General features: G+C 34.7%; 1 protein-coding gene across 2 annotated transcripts in view; it reads left to right on the forward strand.

The window, feature by feature from the left end:
* Window positions 1-21,292, forward strand: part of RELCH (RAB11 binding and LisH domain, coiled-coil and HEAT repeat containing) — a 95,425-nt gene that overhangs the window by 28,889 nt on the left and 45,244 nt on the right. For both annotated transcript variants that reach the window (XM_084888296.1, XM_084888297.1), the window contains exons 5-11: window positions 34-147; window positions 5,730-5,933; window positions 6,036-6,127; window positions 6,928-7,221; window positions 9,264-9,339; window positions 10,764-10,859; window positions 19,474-19,586. In XM_084888296.1, the coding sequence (XP_084744422.1) occupies window positions 34-147; window positions 5,730-5,933; window positions 6,036-6,127; window positions 6,928-7,221; window positions 9,264-9,339; window positions 10,764-10,859; window positions 19,474-19,586 (989 nt within the window). The remainder of the gene's footprint in view (window positions 1-33; window positions 148-5,729; window positions 5,934-6,035; window positions 6,128-6,927; window positions 7,222-9,263; window positions 9,340-10,763; window positions 10,860-19,473; window positions 19,587-21,292) is intronic.

Raw genomic sequence — 21,292 nt, forward strand, 5'->3', positions numbered from 1 at the left:
AACTTATGGTATTTTATCTTATTTTGCCTCCAGGAGCCAATCAAACCTCTTGAAAAGAGAGCTCTAAACTTCTTAGTCAATGAATTTTTATTGAAGAATAACTACAAGCTTACATCAATAACCTTTTCAGATGAAAATGATGACCAGGTACAGTTATTTTTTTAACAGTGAAATATTTTCTTTTTAGCTTAAAATGTACTTTTCTCTTTTATTTCTTTAATTTGTTTAAGTTATACATATAGTAAACTTCTATAAGGTTAGCTACCAAACATTTGCTTGCTTACCCAGTCTAGTATTCTATTTGACCTATAAATTTCTTCTTTTCATATAAAAGACTTCTTATTCTTTCCAGGTAACTTTTAACAACTTATAAATAGAAAATGTAATCTACTCATATTTTCATGTATTTATAGAGTGTGCTAGATTATTTTTCCCTTTAAACATTTATTTAGTAGTACAGGTTAATGTATACTTATAAAAACCTCTCAACTCTAAAATGATTAAAATGATAAATAGATAACAGCAGTTGCAAGAATATTTTGAATAAAGTGGGAATATAAATAGTATCTGTTTGAATAGGAACCACTTTTATTTATTATTTATTTATTTATTTATTTAAATCTTTATTGTTGAAAGTATTACATATGTCCCATTTTCCCTCCTAGAATAGGAACCAATTTTTAGAACCTCATTATTTTTCTTATAAAATCTTATAAGCAAAGCTTTTTTGTTATCTCTCAACTGTAATACTTTGACTTCTTAGTGCTAATAAATTAGTTTGAATCTTGCACCTTAGGAAAGTAAATACCAAAGAATTTACTTTATAGAAATCAAGAGGCCATCATTTTAATTAAGTGAATTCCATTAATCCTTAAAATATCCTGTGGATCATTTAACAAAAATAGACATTCTCAAAGGGAGATAGCAGGTTTTCCTCAGTTATTCTACATAACATTTCTATGTAATGTTATACAACAATTCTACATAACATTTTACAAGAATGTGTGAAAAAAAGGTTAATACATCATGACCAAATGGGTTATCCAAAAATGTAAGGTTGATTTAATATCCAAAAATCAGTCACAGTAATTCATTCACCATATAAAGAAAGGAAAAGAGAAGACAATTATATAATCATCGCAGAACATGCAGAAAAAGCATTTGACACAAATATTTAGTCTCCCTAAAAACTTTATTTTATTTTATTTTTTAAAATATATTTTATTGATTTTTCACAGAGAGGAAGAGAGAGAGAGATTTAGAAGAATCGATGAGAGAGAATCATCGATCAGCTGCCTCTTGCACACCCCCTACTGGGGATGTGCCCGCAACCAAGGTACATGCCCTTGCCCGGAATCGAACCCGGGACCTTTCAGTCCACAGGCCGACGCTCTATCCACTGAGCCAAACCGGTCCCGGCGCAGTCCCCCTAAAAACTTTAAAGAAATTAGGAATAGAAAGGAATTTTCTCAACCTCATAAAAACATTTGTGGAAAAGCTATCACTAATCATACTTAAATGGTGAAACATAAAGGAAAAAGCAAGGATATGTGCTTTTACTATTTCTATTGAGCGACTCTAACCAATAGAAGGCAAGACAAATTAAATGCCCTCATTTTGGAAAGGAAGAAATTGTCTTTATTCACTTTTGACAGGATTATATATACAAGAAATTCTATGGACTATCCCACAAAGATACTAAAACTAATAATTGATTATAGCAAGGTTGTAGGATACAAGATCAAATGAATTTTTTTTAATGTTATTTACAAACTATCAAGAAATAGGAAATACTTAGGGATAAATCTGATAAAGGCTTGTACACTCAAAACTATTATACATGCTGAGAATAACTAAAGCACATGTCCATACCAAGACTCCTTTATAATATTAACTAGTGGCCTGGTGCACGAAATTCGTGCACAGAAGGGGGTGTTCCCTCAACCCTTTCCAATCTGGGACCCCTTGGAGGATGTCTGACTGCTGACAGTAACACATTTCTCTACAATCTAGGACCTCTGGCTCCTAACTGCTCACCTGACTGCCTAACTGATCGCCCCTAACTGCCTCTGCCTGATCACCTCTAACTGTCTCTTCCTGCCTGCCTGCCCATGCCTAACTGCCCTCTCCTGCTGGCCTAATCTCACTCCCAGCTGCTGTCTCCTGCTGGCCTAATCTCAGCTCAATTGCCCCTGCCTGCCTGATCACCCTTAACAGCCCTCCCCTGCCAGCCTGATCTCACACCTAACTGCCTTCCCCTGCCAGCCTGATTGCCCCAACTGCCCTCCCCTTCCAGCCTGATCTCACCCCCAACTCCTGTCTCCTGCCAGCTTGATCTTAACCCCAACTGTCCCTGCCTGCTTGATCACCCCTAACACCCTCCCCTGCCAGTATGATCTCGCCCCCAACGCCCTCCGCAATGGCCTGAGCTTGCCCTTAACTTCTCTCCCCTGCTGGTCTGATCATCCGTAACTGCCTCTGCCTGCCTGATCACACCTAACGGCCCTCCCTTGCTAACCTGATCTCGCCCTCAACTACCCTCTCTGCCTCAGCCCACACCACCATGGCTTTTTCCGGAAGGAAGTCAGACATCTGGACAATGGCCAGTTGACCCGGTCTAATTAACATATTACCTTTAAGTTAGTATACATAGATTGTATAGGATAGGATTGCTTAATAGTGGGGGAGAGCCTTTTTCAGCAGGAGGAGATGCTCTTGGCAGACAAAAATACATAATCCCTATATCTGGAGTGATAGCCAGCCATATACACTATACTGCCAAACCCATCATTAAAACATTGAACTGCTTTCTTACACCTTACACCAAACAGCTGTTGCCCTTAAAACCCCTCCTCAGCCCCCACCTTAGGTTCTGCCTTCATAGTTCACCCAGATTAGGTTCTGATTGGTGAGTTTCTACGCCAGTCAGCGTCAAAAACTCTGCCTCCTAGGCAGCCATTGGCTCCTCATAGTTCACACAGATTTGGTTCTGATTGGTCAGTTTCTATGCCAGTCACCATCTCTGGGTCTGTCTCTGGGCCTGGTCAGAGAGGCGGGGCAGATAAGCAGCCCCAGAGGAGACTTGGAGAGGAGAAGTACAGTTGCTGGCCAGGCCCAGAGAGAAAGAGAGAGGCAAGGGCTGATCAACAGCTGCCATTTAGGCTATAGATCAGCCCTGCTTCTCTCTCCAGGCCTTTCTCCCGGCCTGATCCGCAGCCTCCTCCAAAGTCAGTACTGGGTCGCTGATCCCACAGCAGCAGCAGTCAGTGCTGGTTTGCCAACTGCAGGACTGACTTCCGATCAATCAGTCCAGCCTTCAGTCATTACAGACCTTGGGTTTTTATATATTAGGATAGCTTTATTTATAGTAGCTAAAATCTGGGAAACAACCAAAATATCTAAGAACAGGCGATTGGATAAAAAGTTATATCCTTATTTGGAATACTACTCACCAATAAAACGGAATGAACTACTGCTTGATACAATATTAATCAACCTGAAAATTATTAATCTGTGAAAGAAACCAGACAAGGTGTTTACTGTATATTTCTAATTATATAAAATTTTAAGAAATGTAAAGAAAACAGAATAGTATTTGCCTAGGAACAGAAGGGGTGTGAGGAATAAGAGGTAAGGATTGAAAAGGTGTCCAAGAAAACTTTGGGAGGGAACAAGTTCATTTTGTTGATTGTGGTGATCTCTTCAGGGGTGTGTACATGTCAAAATTTAGCAAATGGTACATTTTAAATTAACTTGTGAATTTATTTAACTAGTGTAGTTCATTGTATCTTAATTATACCCCAGTAAAGCTGTTTTTTTAAGAAAGACAAAGGTAGTGTTTATCAATAATAACCTGTCCTTTGACCAGTAGGCTACATTTAGTACTAATTTCAATTCATCTGAAACTAGTGCTATCTAAAGCCCTCACTCCCCATACTCTGGCCAAAATATATGACTTTTCATCCTATTTTATTTTCTACCATTATCCTATTAATGGCATCTGGAATTATCTCCCTGATAATTCTTGTCTCCCTGACTAGGCTATAAGCTCCTTGATGTTAAAATAATCTCTTGTTCATCTCTGTATTTGCATATATAACACACTCAACAAATATTTATTGATAGTTTTCTCATATTTTTATCTGCATACAATCATTGTCATACTGCTCTTTGCTTCCCTCCTGTCAGTTCTTTCATTTATGACTGGTTTACTTCCCTTTCTATTGTGCACTTTGAAACTTTGTATATTTTCAACTTCTCAGAATGTCATTTTTGCCTTCAATAAAACTTGTCTGTTCCCTGAGGACCCTGTTTCCTCTATTTTCCATGTAGATAATGGCACATTTTACAATCTAATACCTGATGCTCCCTGGCTCCTGGTAACATGGCTCTATCCTCCACTGTAGTAAATTGCCACACTCCACTGTCACATTCCAGACTTTGTCAGTCTTACTCCCACTATATCTGTTTTTACACCTTTTTATCACTTCCCTAATCTCTCCCTGTTCTTCATATCAGACCTCTCTCTTGCCTTCGGCTTTTCCTTTCTTGCTAACTCTAAATTTATAAGCACTCTCAGCTTTTTTTTTTTTTTTTTTTTTTAGTTTATTTTCTGCCTTCCTCCTCACATTATCTTTTGCCTATTAATTATAATCATATATAAACAGAAGGGCTTGCATCTTCCTGGACATATCTGCTTCCTTCAGAGCTTTGTATTTTTGCTTATTCTTCCTCTTATCTCTGAAATAATTAGTTCCCCTAAGTTTTCCTTGCCATCTGCCTCATCAATACCTAAACCTTTTCCAAGAAAGTGGACAGATCATCAACTTCCAGAAACCTTTTCTTACCCTTGCTCCAGGGCAGAAATTGACTTCTTTGAATTCTTGGTAATGCTTCAATCATATTTTGTGTAGTACTTTAGTTTCTTCTTGTGTATTTATGTCCCTTTTCTTTAACCACCAAATTCTTTGAATGTTGACAATACTTTATCTCTGATTTTAAGCAAAGGGTGGATATCTGATAAATATTGGATGAATATAGATGGACAAATGGACATTTGACTAATATGTATAATATTCATCTCATAATTTTTTAAAAGATTAAATTCTTTTAGTTCTCTCTTTTTTTTTAATTTACTTCTTATTGTTTAAAGTATTACATATGTCTCCTTTTTCCCTGTTTAGTTCTTGTTGGAAGCCAAGCATTCTGTTAATGCTTTAATATATCTTATCCTTAATAAAACCCTGAGAGGTATTAAACTCATCTTACAGATAACCTGTTCAAGTTTCTTATCATTTGTAACAATAATAATAAGTGGAGACATATGAATTTTATGCATGAGTCTGATTTTCTCCAAAGCTTCCATTTTTAATACCTATCTTATATCTGCCTCAGATTTAACCTCAATAAAAACTATTTCCATTATTTATTAAGCTCTCAAAGGATTGAGAGTATCAGTATCACATTTAGAACATTTAAATGAATGTAAATTATAAATAAGTTATAAGATAACAAGTTAATATTAAATTCTGATGTATTAGTGGACAAGAAAATGGTAGGACATTGTATTTGCATGTGATTGATTGCTCTGGAACTTTATAAAAGTCTAGCAATATAACAAAAATATGATTATGTTAGGTTTTTAAGACATTAACAATAAAGAGTAAAATAAATCTCAAAAGTGCAGAATAAAATTGCCTCAAATATTTTTTTTCTATTTTATCTTTTAGGATTTTGAATTGTGGGATGATGTAGGATTAAACATTCCAAAGCCTCCAGACTTATTGCAACTCTATCGAGATTTTGGAAATCATCAAGTGTCTGGAAAAGACCTTGTGGATGTTGCCAGTGGAGTAGAAGAAGATGAATTAGAAGCACTTACGCCAGTTTTAGGCAACCTTCCTCCACCCCTTGAAACTCCTCAGACTATAGAGGTGAGAGATACTAACTAGCCAAGTCCACAAAAAGTATTTAAACTGTGTAAAAGCTCACTATGAGATCTTGAGGTTCTTTTTTTTCTCCTGTTTTGATTTTAGAACTCCTTACTAGTACAGAAATTAGAAGATAAAATTAGTTTATTAAATAGTGAGAAATGGTCTTTGATGGAACAAATCAGAAGACTTGAAAGGTTAGTATTTAATCATCATTTCTAAAAAATTCTAACTTTGTTATTAAATAAGATTATATAAATATACAAAATAAAATTTCAGTTGTCAGACATAATTTTTCACATTATAACTATGGGCCCGGTGCAAAAATTTGTGCACGGGTTGGGTCCAGCCAGCCCACCGGGCCTGCCTGGGGGAGGGGCCACAGGCAGTTGGCCGGCCATCCCCATCCCCTGGTTGAACTCCTGGTCAAATTCCTGGTTGAACTCCCAGTTGAGGGGACAATTTTCATATTAGCCTTTTTTATATAGGATACTTTTGAAAGTCTTATAATTGCTTAGTACATTCAATATGCCCTTTTCCCAAAATAGTTATTAAACCAATGTAGTGACCTTATAATCAATCAATTATGTCTTAGAACCAAAGAATAAGATACTTTTTCCTCTTCCCCTGAGTTCTGTCAATATCAATAAAATAACTCCTTCACATTAGTGTTATACACACATCTCTCATTCATTATATCATTTAGTTCTTCTATTAATCCTGTGGTTTAGATGGAATAATCCCTATTTTGCACATGAAGAAACAGCTAAATGTTAATCCAGAGCAGTTTATAGGCCATTTTTATTCTTTTGTAAAAGTTTATAGCTTTCAGGTATATGAAGCATCAGTATACATGCTGCAGAAAAGATTAATTGGTTGCCAAATGATTTTATGTTATGTTACATTTTAATACATTAAACTCATTATGAGGTTTATTCTATTGCCAGTGTTTTTGAAAGCACAATTGTTGTCTCATTATTTCTCTTTCTTTCTACAGTGAAATGCACATTCTCAAAAATGAACACTTTGCTATCCCAGTAATTTGTGACTCTGTTCAACCTTCTTTGGATCAGTCTCTTCGCAAAGACTCTGAGGACAGTGGACAGAAACCAGTTACAAATAGTTCAGACGAGGGAAAAAACAAGGATATCTGTCCTTCTACATTAGATGAAGTTGATTCCACTATTCCTAAAGAGAATTTCCCAAACTCCTTACCGAGGAGAGAAAGAGAAGGAACACCGTCTTCTTCTTCATCAAGTAAAAACACAGTCCATTTTGATAAACCCAATAGGTTAGTATGCATCCTTTATCTTGAGATGTATCTTTCAGCTAGTTAACACTAACATACTGGAAAAGCTTCAGTTCTTATTTGAACTGCTTTTGCAGATCAGATGTATTAATTTTTACATTGGCATTAACACAGCAGAGTACATGTCACTAAAAGGGATATCACAAACTAATTACTAAGGTAAAGTATATTAAAGAGGCATAAAAGCATAAATAGGATAGGTTCTATCCTAGCTAAGTACTTAAACCCATAAATAGTATGTGTGTTACTATGTACTGCAAACACTTTACCCCATGTATTCTCCCTATTCCTCAATCATTGTCGGACTCAAAAGAAGTTTTGGTACTGCTTAGTTGCCTGTGATAAAGAGGAAATACTGTGTTTCCCCGAAAATAAGACATCCTCTGAAAATAAGACCTAGTGCATGAAAAGATAAGATATCCCCTGAAAATAAGACCTAGCGCAGCTTTGGGAGAAAAAATTAATATAAGACGCTGTCTTATTTTCGGGGAAACAGGGTAGTTTTTGCTTCTTGTCCTTTTTCCTGTGTCTGCTTCTATTACTAATAGTGTATTATTAATAGTCTCTTAATTCATTTATTTAATTTTTATTAGATTGCAGTAATTGAACTCAGATGGCAAAAGCATGATCATGATTTCTAATGAAGAAGACAAAATGTAATTTAAAAATTGTTTAGATTATAATGTGAAAAAAAATTTTAAGAAAGGACTGTTTATTGAACTCTTTTTAAAATATCAGGCACGGTTCTAAATGTTTTGTGTATGGTAACTTATTTAATCCTCACACATAGCCTATGCTGCATTGTGAGCCACAAAGTCGTGCTTCTTTCTCCTATTGAACAGAAGGATATTATACCCAGTATTGGGATATAATAGGAAAGCACAACTTATAGGTAGATAGATACTCTTTGTTTGTGAGAAGTGTTTGGTTTTTGTTGTTTTTTTTTCTTTTAAATATATTTTTATTGATTTCCGAGAGGAAGGGAAAGGGAGAGAGATAGAAACATCAATAATGAGAATCATGGATTGGCTGCCTCCTACACGCCCCCTACTGGGGATCGAGCCCACAACCAGAGCATGTGCCCTGACCAGGAATCAAGTCCTAACCTACCTTCTGGTTCATAGGTCCATGTTTAACCACTGAGCCATGCCAGCCAGGCTGATTGGTTTGTTTTTAGGCAAAGCTTTCCACTTAAGAACCACAACTTTTTGTGTACCAACTAGGTATATTATTTCTTTAGATGCTACCAAGCTTACAGAGTTAAAATAGTGTGCATTTATTTTAATATGGATAATTGATAATCATAAAAAATATGTTCTGATACTCAACAGTAATGGCAGTCATAGTAGTTCTTCAGTGTTAGTAATATTCTCATATATCTTCTTTAATATTCAAAAGTCACTCTCTGGAGAAAGGTGATTGAGCATGTAAAGTACAAATCACAGTTATAATTTTACAAATACTACTATGTATGAAGACCAGTCTTCTTTTAGAAATATAAATAGGTTAATATTTTCAATTACAAAAAAAATACTTTAAATTATACCGTGAATATTGAATGAGGTTCTTCTTCCCTTACCTTAAATTTTACTTATTTTATTCTCTAACATTAAGGTTTATTGTTGTCACCATATAAATCTGCAAAACCTAAATTCCTCTTGGCCACACACAGATGAACCTTTTATCCACTGTTTACCCTACTGGGACCATGGAGAACTGGGGAGAAAAAAGTTCTCATTTTACGGTATTTTCTCCTGCTATACTACCTCAGGTTTTATCCACTAGCATTTACGGGCTGTTCATTCACATACTATCAAACTATTTTAATATCAGCAGTTATTTCTGATTCCCCTTGGCCCCCTAGATAATTCTGCAGTGAGGTATCTTTCAAGTTATTGGTGTCTGAGAAGTTCATATAACATGTGTAGGGTAGGATTAACCCAGTAATGGAGTTATAACATGTTACTTTATCATTAAATACCAGTGGTAACAATGTCTCCTTTTCATCCAATATTTTCTTCTAGGAAGTTGTCTCCTGCTTTCCACCAAGCACTACTCTCTTTTTGTCGAATGTCAGCAGATAGTCGTTTAGGATCAGAGGTAATTTGCACCATATATTCTTTCTTTCTTTAAATATATATTTTTCATTGATTTCAGAGAAGATGGGAGAGGAATAGAGAGATAAAAACATCAATGATGAGAAAGAACCATTGATTGGCTGCCTCTTGCACACACACACACACACACATACACACACACACCCCCACTGGGGACCAAGTGCATGTTCCCTTGACAAGAATTGAACCCAGGACCCTTCAGTCCACAGACCGACGCTCTATCCACTGAGCCAAAGTAGCTAAGGCTGCACCATATATTCTTGCAGCTGTCTTAAAACATTTGGATTTTTCTTAGCATCTCATTCAAAAACAGCTGTGATAAGACTATTTCAAATGCAAATCTATTATTTAAATAATGCTATAAGAAATAGTTTCTAAAATATTTAACTTTTAAAGAAAGTACTTGAGCCGAAACAAGTTTGGTTTCCTGCGTACTAAAAGGTTCCAGGTTCAATTCCGGTCAAGGGCATGTACCTTGGTTGCCGGCACATCCCCAGTGTGTGTGTGCAGGAGGCAGCTAATCAATGTTTCTAACTCTATCCCTCTCTCTTCCTCTCTGTAAAAGATCAATAAAATATATTTTAAAAATAAATAAATAAATAAAGAAGGTAGTTGACTATTTCTATTTTTTGGATTAAAGCTTTGTTTAGTGTTAAAGTAATTTTTTGCCATCTATTTTGAATTTGTTGTGTCTAATATATGGTTATGTGCCTCTCTGGTGTAATTCAAAAAACCAATGTAACTGTACATATTGTTTATATTTTAGTTATTTTTAGATTACTCCATTATTTTTATTTCATTAATGATTGTCTTCACTGAGTTTGCTAACTTTCAGATTAGTTTTCCTCAGGTGCTTTGTAATAGGTATTGTAGACTCATCTGGAGAGGGTGTTTTCTTCTCCTATCTTTATATTTCCCCCTCCCTTTCAGGCTGTTTTATGGTTGATTCCACTTGATTTCTCCTAGGCATCTGTCCCACAGTGTCATTGAGAATACAAAAGAGCGTGGGTTGGATTCGATTCTAGCAATCCTTATTGTAAGACTGGGTTAGCTTCCTTGGGCCTCCCCTTGCATGCAGCTTCATTATACAAACTGTCTCCTTAGGCAAAGATGATAGCTTTGTAGCATCTTTTTAAGAACAAAAGAAGCTGCCCCAGTCCTTTATTATCCCTGCTTGTTCTCAGAACTGAAGCATCTTTGTCTTCATCCCTGCTTCTTACTGCTTTTTGATCCGTTCATGTTTATCTTGTTTGGGAACACAGTTGTTATTATTTACCATCATCATAAGTTATCATATTGGATGTGTGTTTGGAGCAGAGGTGGCAAAGTTTAAAGCATGAACTTCAAGTACCAGCATGCAAAGAAGTTCTCCAATGTCATCATTTATCAATTCTTTTGGTTTTCTAGGTGTCTCGGATTGCAGACAGTGAGCAAAGTGTCATGTTAATGCTGGGCCGCTGCCTGCCACACATTGTTCCTAACGTGCTATTAGCCAAGAGAGAGGTGAGACATAAAAATACTTCATCCTAGTAATCTCATCATATTGTCCATTCTTCGTCATTTTGATGTTTAGTGTTATGTTTTTATTTTGTTAAAGTCTATTACTTGCAATCATATTCTTACTTTTGTGCATGCATCTCTGCTCCTAGAGAATGGTTTTACACCTCTGTCAGGTGAGTTCAGTAAAACTGCATGGTATTCATGTTGTTTCAATTTTGCTTAAAGCATCATTAGCTTCTGCAACACTAACTATTACTGTAGGTCCATTTATGTGCCGTGAAAGCTGTTCATTTTTTATATTACCAGTTAACTAATATATCTGTGCTATTGATATGATTGCTTGGTATGTTTACAAAAATAGACACTCAGTACTGAAAATTAACAGAGACTGAAAATGTATCTCTTTTTTTAAATGTACTTATAGTAACCCATTTATTGTCTTTGTTTGATAATAACCACACTTGTCTTACGATGATATAGGATAGTTATAATATTGTGTTTTTATTATAGCTAACCTGTTATTGACAAATGCTTTAAATATCCAAAATACAGTAGGAAGTATATTTTAGTATGCATAGGCTATGCTATGAGCCATAAGTACTGTAGAAAGTTATCTTTACAGTTATATTTAGCCATGAAAAGCTATTTATAACCTCATTTAAATGACAGTAAATGATTTATTTGCAAACAAATTTATTTATTTGAATTAATAAATTTATTAAATCAATGTCCACTTTCTAAAATACTTAATTAAAAAAGGGTTAGGAAATATTTTAGAATGTACAATATAAGTTTCTTCTGTTGTCTTCTTAATGTTTACCGCTGATTTAAATCATAATTCCTGGGACCTACAGTATGATAGATACACAATGCATTGGCAAAACCCATATAGAGCTTATCTTTATCTGTTCAGCACAAGAAATTTATACTGATCCTCAAGAAAAGTTATCTGTAGAGCTTTAAAAATTTTTTATTTTTATAGGTATTTTTCATTTAAAAAACATAAATGGCTTTTCTTGCTGATGGTTTTATTTTACTTATAGTCATGAGATATTAATAAGCATGGAAGATTTTCTATGTCTTGAAGGATCAGTGTCCAATTTCAGATTGATTTGCAGTTCTGCCTGTCAAAATGCTGTTTGAGCTTTTCCTTTTTCAGCTTGTAATATAATCCATGCAATGCATTAATGTTTGCATCCTTTTTCCGTGTTTTTTTTTAATGTAATCTTTAAAATATCACAGAAACCTAATTGTTATGAGATGCAGTATAAGCTTTTTTATTTTAATATTTTCCTTTTTTATCGTAAAAATACTTTATCCCTAAAACCTGATTGTACTGCATGAAGTATTTATGAACTTGCATCATCAGTAATCAGATATATATAAATATTAATATATATAAAATATATGTGCACTTACACATGTACAAACATTTTATTTGTGGTATAATGTTTACTTTTATGATTGATTTTGAGTTTTCTGTATTTAAAAAACATGTACTTATAATTTCATGACAAATTGATCATTTATCTTTGTTATTGAATTATTTGTACCTCATTCTATTGTATCAGAAAATTTACCATTTATAGTATACTAAAGTTTTAGTCTCTCAAAATTAAATTGGTAAATAATGAAGTATAATTTGATTTGCTTTGAAGCCAATGCCAGGGCATCAAAGGACAAAAATTTTATTTCACTTTATCCTTTGATATTGGATTGCTTTTATTAATCTTTTACCTTAGTTCTTTAAATCTATATTTTCAAAAAGATTTTGTGATTGATAGATTAAAATTTTGATTTCTAAAATTTTCTCAAGTTTTATATTTTCTTATCAGTATAAGCCTCTTTATTGGTATGTAAATTCAAATAAAATATCCTTTAGTAAACTGATTGTCATAGTAATATCCTAGCTAATTAAACCTGTTTTGTTTTAAGTTTTAACTAAGTTATATGTTCACATGGTTTAACATTATTTAAATATAATAAAGATATACAACAAAAACTTTTCTTCTATCCCTGTGACACCATCCCACATGCAATAAATTTTATGAGTTTCTGATATATTCTTACCAGTTTTTTGCCCATTTTTTAAATTGGATTGTCTTTGTTTTGGAGTTGTAAGATTTTTTTTTTTTTTTTACAATTTTTGATATTAAGTCCATATCACATATATGATTTGCAAATACTTTCTGCCATCCTATAGGATGTCTTTCACATTCTTTTTTGGTATCAAGTCTAAGAATTTGTTGCCATATCTGAGGTTAAGAATATTTACCTGATTTTATGTTTTCTTCTCATAGTTTTATAGTTTTAGCTCTCATATTTAGATCATTGATCCATTTTGAGTTATTTTTTTGTAAATGAATAAGGCAGATGGTTCAACTTTATTCTTTTCTTACATTATTCAGTTATCCCACATCATTCATTGAAGAGAAAATTGTTTCCCTATTTAATGCTCATGACACCTTTGACAAAAGTCAGTTGGCTGTACATCTTTGCATTTATTTTTGGACTGTTCTGTTCCATTGGTCTTTAAGTTTATTCTTATGCCTATACTACATTTTTATTTACCATTAGAGGCCCAGTGCATGAAATTCATGCACAGGGAAGGTCCCTGGTGGCTGCTGGCCACCTGCCAGGGTTTCCCTTCATTCTGCGCTGCACCCTGTTGGTCAGTGCATGTCATAGCAAGCAATCGAACTCCCAGTGGGTCAAACTCCGAGGAAACACTTTACATATTAGGCTTTTCTATAGATAGATAACTAGATAGATAGATAGATAGTTTTGTGGTAAGTTGTGAAATTGGGAGGTATGAGTCCTCCAACTTTGTTTTCTTTTTCAATATTGTTAAGTAATTTAAGGCCCCTTGCAGTTCCACCTGAATTTGATACTCGGCTTTTATTTCTGCAGTAATGGTCACTGGAATTTCTATGTGGATTGTACTAAATCTGTAGACCACTTTGGGAGTATGGCCATTCTAACAACATTAAGTGAACATGGTATTTTTCCCCCGCTTTTTTATGTCTTTAATTACTTTTTGCAACATTTTGTAGTTTTCAGTGCACAAGTTTTTTATATATATTTTATTTATTTCAGAGAGAGGGAAAGAGAAATAGAAACATCGATGATAAGAGAGAATCATGGATCAGCTGCCTCCTGCACAACCCCTACTGGGGATGGAGCCCACAACATTGGCATGTGCCCTGATTGGGATTGAACTGTGACCTTCTTCAGAGGTCAATGCACACTGGCCGAGCATCAGCACACAAGATTTTCACTTAGTAAAATTCAATTCTAGGTATTTTATTCTTTTTCATGCTATTATAAATGGAATTGTTTTCTTAACTTCCTTTTCACCTTGCTTATTGCTGATATATAGAAACAAAATTGATAATCATATGTTGACTTGCAACTTTAATGAATTTATTAACTATAGTAGGTTCTTTTTTGGGGAGTCTGAGATTTTCCATATATAGAATCATGTTATCTGCAAATAGAGATAGTTGTACTTTCTCCTTTCCAAAAACTCTTGTTTAATTGGTGTGGACTTCCAATTCAATGTTAAATAGCAGTGTTTTGAGAAAGCCAATAGTTATAAAATGGATAAGCTTGGTCCATCTTACCTGTCTTGCGTGTGTGTGTGTGTGTGTGTGTGTGTGTGTGTGTGTGAATTTTAGAAGTAAATCACATGCTTTTTAAGCAGTATCAGCTTTAAAGTCATCTAAGTATTTCACTTAGGCCTTCTAATGGTTGAGTCCTAGGAATTCTAGATATTAATTATTCTAAGTATAGATGTTTTAGCAGCCATTAAAGTGTAGAACTTTTCCAAAGGTGAGTCTTTTCTGTGTTCTTTATTTTTTCTGTACACAAACAATCTGACAAGTTTCAACTGAAAATCTAAGTCAGTGTTATGAGGTAACCCGCAAGAGACGACCACCAGAGACAGAGAAAAAAAATTATGAGCCTTTAATAAACTGGCCAGTGACTGCAGTTGCAGCACTCTACTGCAGTAAAGGCCGAACTGCAGCGCAGACCATAGGTGTTATAGCAAACTTATACTCGGAAACAACCAGAGGGAGTTAGGACAGTTACAATGGCAACACAAAGGTTACAAAAGCTATTTTAGCCGTTTCCAAGGAGCTCAGGGCACAGGTGAAACGCCTGGGCACGCTTGGCTGGAGCATGACCCGCTGCCTGCCTCCAAACTAACCGACCCATTGTTCAGTGACCTGCTCTACCTCCCTCTGTCCTAAGGCATCTGCCTCCAGGCAGTGGAGGAGCTGTGCAATGTTTGCAGCCCAGAACATCAGTATTTGATTTTAAATTATAATTTATTATTGCTTAATTCTTACCCAAAGAATATATCGAAATTTTTTAAATAACAGCTATCTAAAATTTTTAACTGAAGCTTGAGTTGTAGGAAATAATTTTAGTAGAACAGTGAACCATAATTCATTGGATTATTGTATTCCTCTTCTAGAACTGTGGAATGTTGCTTCTTGACTGTAATACTCAAAATTTTTCTCCTTGGCATCGTAGCTAAATATAGTATTTCCTTTTATGGTTTATTCCTTTCAGACCTTGGAGTCTTTATCTTATTAACATTTCCTTGTGTGTGTTTTTTTTAATATTACATTTTGCTTGATCTCATTTCCTACTTTATTTCTCCCTCAGCATCTGATTACATTGTTGTAGTTCCTTGAAGATTCTTTGTTTTCTTCTGACTCTATAGTCTGAACATGCATTAATCTTTCTAAGACTAAGAAAGCTGAGTAAAAATATGCATGAAATCAAATCTAATGACATTTACTATCTCTAAAACTATCTATTATCATTAGAAGTTAATTTGTTTTACTTGTGAAACCGAAATAAGAATTAAAATGCTTGAAGCCTTTTTTACTTAATCTGTATAAAATTCCATGGGTAATCTAAGTTTTAAGGTGTGGAAGATTATTCATAAAGAGAACTAGCTTTGTCATTAAAATTGTAAAACTCAAAATAGTTAAAGCAGAAGTAATTTCCCTGAGTAAAGTACAAATTACTAAACTTTTTAGATTAATGAATTTTAAAAGTCTTAGAATTATCTTTTCTAAATGGTAATAAAGTGTTATAATACCTCTACATGATTACTACACTGATTTCCTCTCTAATAATCAGTCAGGGATTAATTTTATTTTTCACTTTAGTACACTTTTATTGAGTAATATCAAGTGCTAAAGCATGTTTTAAAATATTTAAGATTCCTGTTGCCTTGAAATAATGGACACAGCAACATTTTGTGTCAAGGGAAAATACCAAAGCCAGGGATTTTTGTTTTTGTTTTTACTATGGCTTTTATTAACATGTACCCTTAAATCAAATATGTTTAAGGATCTTTTCATGTGAAAAATTCTCACCCTTTATATATAATATCTAACATTGCTGTATTCTCAATACATTTCTTTTATAGTTAATCATTTAGATGTTTTTTAAACCACTATCACCTTTTCTCATGAAGGAAATTCATCTATCACTTTTTAAATCTTTTATTCATAATTATAAGGAAAAAAATTTTTAAAACCACTACACTTCTTCAATTGGAGAGGTAATACCAAAGGGAGAATATTGATTCAAATGTATAAATTTATGAATAGTGTGAAAATGGAAAATACAAATGCTTGAAAAAGATGAATTCACAATCAGTAAATATGAGACTATACTTCACAGCAGATACGTACTTACAGATTATTTCAGGAGTGATACAAATAGAAATTGTAAATCAGGGTACAATGATTCTCATCATTGATGTTACTCTCTCTCTCCCTCTCCCTTCCTCTGAAGTAAATAAAAAAAAATATATATTTTTTAAGAAAGGAATGAACTCTGTTTTACATACTCACAGCTGTAAACCTACTTTCCCCTACTCTATATGTGGAAATAATAGGAAAGTAGGAAGAAGAGTTAAGAAGAAGCAAGAAAACCCTCAGGAGAGACAAATCAGATGAGAGAAAGGACAAATAAAATTTTTTAGAGGCTTGCTTGATTTTTAGGTGTTAAAATATTTTATCCTTTCGTTAGTACTTTCTAGAATAACTACTTTTTCATCCTTAAGTGTCTACTCTCAGTGGGATATGCTGATGATGCAATGTCTTAGTTCTCTCATTAGTATCATTGGCTACTAGCAGCCTAAATAGAATACTCTAAAGATTAGCATAGCTTTGTGAATTAGTGGTCTCCTACCCTAATATTTTATAAAAGGTTGTTTCTTTTCTCATTCAAAATCATGGCTACTCCATCAAGCATCATATTAAACCTCTGATGAAAACATTACTTCACATTGTAGAATCCATATATATATATATACTTTTCCATTCTCAGTGCAAAATTATTTTTTTCAATTATTTATTTGGCTTTTCAATTACTCACTAATCTAAAACATACATGCATGATAAATAGAAAATGACAGAATAAATTCTTTAACTTCTTAGATTGATTCTTAGCTTTTCTTATCTATATCTTTGTACCTTCAATTTAAAATTTATACCAAATAATTATAATTTTTAATATGCAAATCAACTGAATGGTGGAATGACGAATCACTATGATGCGCACTGACCACCAGGGGGCAGACGCTCAGCGCTGCCCTGTGGTTGTCAGTGCACTCTCACAGGGAGAGAACTGCTCAGCCAGAAGACGGGCTCACAGCTGGCGAGTACAGCAGTGGTGGCAGAAACCTCTCCTGCCTCCGTGGCAGTACTAAGGACTGCAATAGGGCACAGGCCAGGCTGAGGGACCTCCCCCAACCCCAGGGTACAAATGTCATGCACCAGGCCTCTAGTCTATAATAATAAAAACACAATATGTAATCGACTGAACAGCACAATGACCATCCAGACAACCTTCCAGCTGACCATACTATGACACCCACTGGTGCCAGGCCAGCCAAGGCGGGTGTGATGTGATTGGTTGGGGATCTGGCTATCGCCTCATGATCACCCTGCTAAGGAAGGCCCAGGCCACCGGCCAGCAGGGCAATCAGTTGGGGGACTCCACAATCGCCCCAAAGAGAGAGGCCCAGGCCACCGAACAGCGGGCTGCCGCAGGCGGGTGGGACCTCCCTCTGCGGGGTGTGATTGATCGCCCCAAAGAGGGAGGCCCAGGCTATAACATGGTGGTGCTGTGGCGGGTGGTCAGGGCCTAATTCTTTGGGGCAATTGATCGTGAGGTTTCCAGACTGAGAGGACGCAGGCCGGGCTGAGGGACCCTCTCCCCTTCCACCCCCCAGTGCACAAATGTTATATACCAGGCCTCTAGTAATATATAAAAAGACTTTAGAAACAATGGAAAAGGACTTCTAGTCATAACTTTAAGTTTCAGTCTACACCAAAAAAAAAATTTATTTTCATTGATTTCAGAGAGGAAGGGAGAGGCAGAGATAGAAACATCAGTGATGAGAGAGAATCGTTGATTGGCTGCTTTCTGCATGCCCCGCACTGGGAATTGAGCGCACAACTCGGGCATGTGCCCTGACCAGGGATCAAACTGTGACCTCCTGGTTCATAGTTCAATGCTCAACCACTGGGCCACACTGGTTGGGCCATATCATCTGTTTCTAAAGGAGCATCTCCAAAATGGGAAGATCCTTCTCCTAAAGTGTAAACTTTTCTTGAGGGTATCATGCATTATTACAGTGATCAATTCCCATTTTAAGTCTGCTAATATTCTGGTGGAAAGGGAGACATATGGGAAAGAGAAGTGGGAGTAGTAATCATTATATCATATTGATTTCTTAAAAATTTGTAGAATATAGTTTTTATAACTTAGAGGTTTTCTCTTCAAAATATTTTATCACTTTTTGGCTTTTATTCTCATTATATTTGAAAATTCCTTCCAAAATGAGAAACAATATCTTTTGAATACAAATTAGAAGTTTATTTTAATTAAAATATGAAATAACTTTAATTTTCAAATATTTACTTGGAGAGGAGAAACCTTTGTATATTACTTAGCTATAAAATATTGAATTTACCTCTGCCATATTGCATGTGCTACAAAAAAATTATTTAAAATTTTTATTTTAACATAAAACATTTCTACTGATACTCTCTGTAGTAGTATTGAGAGTATTCAATAACTGTAGAAATGGTCTCTTTTTCTTTTCAATTAGCTACCAGTTTGGTGCTAGGGATACAAAATGATGAGTTATATGTAATATCAAGATATTATATTATACTTGTGTAAGTGGGAAGAGTTGTCTTTATTTTCTGTTATCTTCTTAAGTTTTAAAATATAGTTAACTTTTGCAAGTTTTGTTTAAAAATACTTTCAAATTTAAAATGGCTTTATCAGATTCTAGTAAGATGGAATGTTATCTAGTAGTAGACCTTTGGGAAGAGTACAGGATAAGAAAACAAGGTTAGTTGAATCTTGAGAAACTTAATTACATTGTGATCAGCACCTTCTGCACAACCAACACATAAATGTGTGTTGAATATTAACCTTACAAAATTGAAATTTTCTCTTTTGTATATTGATGTTTAGTCCACTTTAAATTTCCATTTAAGAATACTCTGGAGAAAAGAAAGAATATTCTGCACTGCATTTTCACTTCGACTTTTTGCACCTTCATGTCCTTTAGGAGTTGATCCCCCTCATACTGTGTACAGCATGCCTGCATCCTGAGCCTAAAGAGAGAGATCAGCTTCTCCACATACTTTTCAATTTGATCAAGAGGCCAGATGATGAGCAAAGGTCAGTATGACAACTTGTTTTGGATATAAATAAGATGTTGACATATTAATTTGGTATCAAAATTAGCTTTTTAATCTAAATGCCTTTTTTCTATTTTAAAAAATGGAGGAAACACTGACTCTATTCACAATGCTTTTCAGAGTTTTCACTCTTGTCATTCCAATTATTCATATTGAATTTGTACACTTTTGTGTTACTTACCTTTGGACTTCTACTTCAAATGTTTATTTGCCTTTATCTTTCACATTTGAATTCTAAGAATGCCTAAATAGTCACTCCATGCCTCTTACTACTTGCGCTTTACAAAAAATAAAATATCTAATATATGAATCATTAGGCTCTCTGTAAACAAATAACTGTGTGGTTAAAGTGATAACAGTGTTTTGTTTTGGTTTTGTTAGTCATGAGTCAGATGCCCTCAAGCAGGAATGTAGCAGAGAAATTAGTTATACTTGAATGTGGTGAGGGGCAGAGACACACATCAAGATGACTTTTCAGAAGAAAGGGGAATGGGACTTGATCAAGTAACTAGGTAGATATCTACCTCAGAAAGTAAAACCTTTAAGTACTAAGTGTGAATGTGAACAGAACATCCTAATGAGGGGGTAAGTAAGCCAAGCACCAGTTGGATAAAATTTGGCAAGTGTTTTTCTATTTTATACTTTCCTACTTTAATTTTGAAAGGATTTTGCTCATACTTTAATCCTCACCAGAGTATATGTTTATTGATTTTCAAGAGAAAAAAAGGACAGAGACAGATATCGATGTGAGAGGGAAACATCGCTCAGTTGCTTCTGGTTTGTTCCATAATCAGGGTCTGAACCCACAACCTAGTTAGTAACCTGACCAGAATCAAATGTGACCTTTTGGTGTGCAGGATGATGTTCCAACCAACTGAGCAACACTGGCCAGGGTTTTATAAGTATGTATCTCTTTCCCATTCTTTCCAAAATATGTATGAACAAGTAGAAAAACATATCCTTTGTAGAATCCAGCCAGGATTAATCTATCCAGCATTCCTCACATGCTAGTCAAATAGAAATAAAGGAAATTAAATCACTGTCTGTATCATTCACTGCAAACTGAAAATTTTTTAAGGACAATTTGATGGTGCTGTATGGGCAAATTAATATTATATTTTCTCCTTGAAGAATATTACTTCCTATCTTGGTAACTTAATAATTAAATATAATTTATTACATTGTCATTTTTAGATTTGTAAGGGCAAAGCCTCTAAATCTATAGTCCATTTTCATACTTTGCATATAAAGCTAATAACTGCCACCTGGTGGCCAAAAGTACCTTGGTTGAGATATGTTAGGAATTAGGCACCAATGTCCACATTTTAATCTTTCACCTTACAGAAAAACAATTATTTATTAAAATAGTCTAATTAACTACATATAATGCAAATAAGAAAGTTAAAAAGCAACATTTTTAAGTTAGCATAATATATTTGACAGTTGTCCCTTACTTAACAAATCTCAGGCATCTTTGATCAGATCCTAAGAAAAACTTAATTTTATACTCAATAATGGTTCTTTGGGCCAATTTTTTAAAAATATATTTTATTGATTTTTACAGAGAGGAAGAGAGAGGGATAGAGAGTTAGAAGAATCGATGAGAGAAATCATCGATCAGCTGCCTCTTGCACACCCCACTGGGGATGTGCCTGCAACCAAGGGACATGCCCTTGACCAGAATCG

This window comes from Pipistrellus hanaki, assembly GCF_964339955.1.
Source record: "Pipistrellus hanaki genome assembly, chromosome: 6".
Taxonomy (NCBI): Eukaryota; Metazoa; Chordata; class Mammalia; order Chiroptera; family Vespertilionidae; genus Pipistrellus; species Pipistrellus hanaki.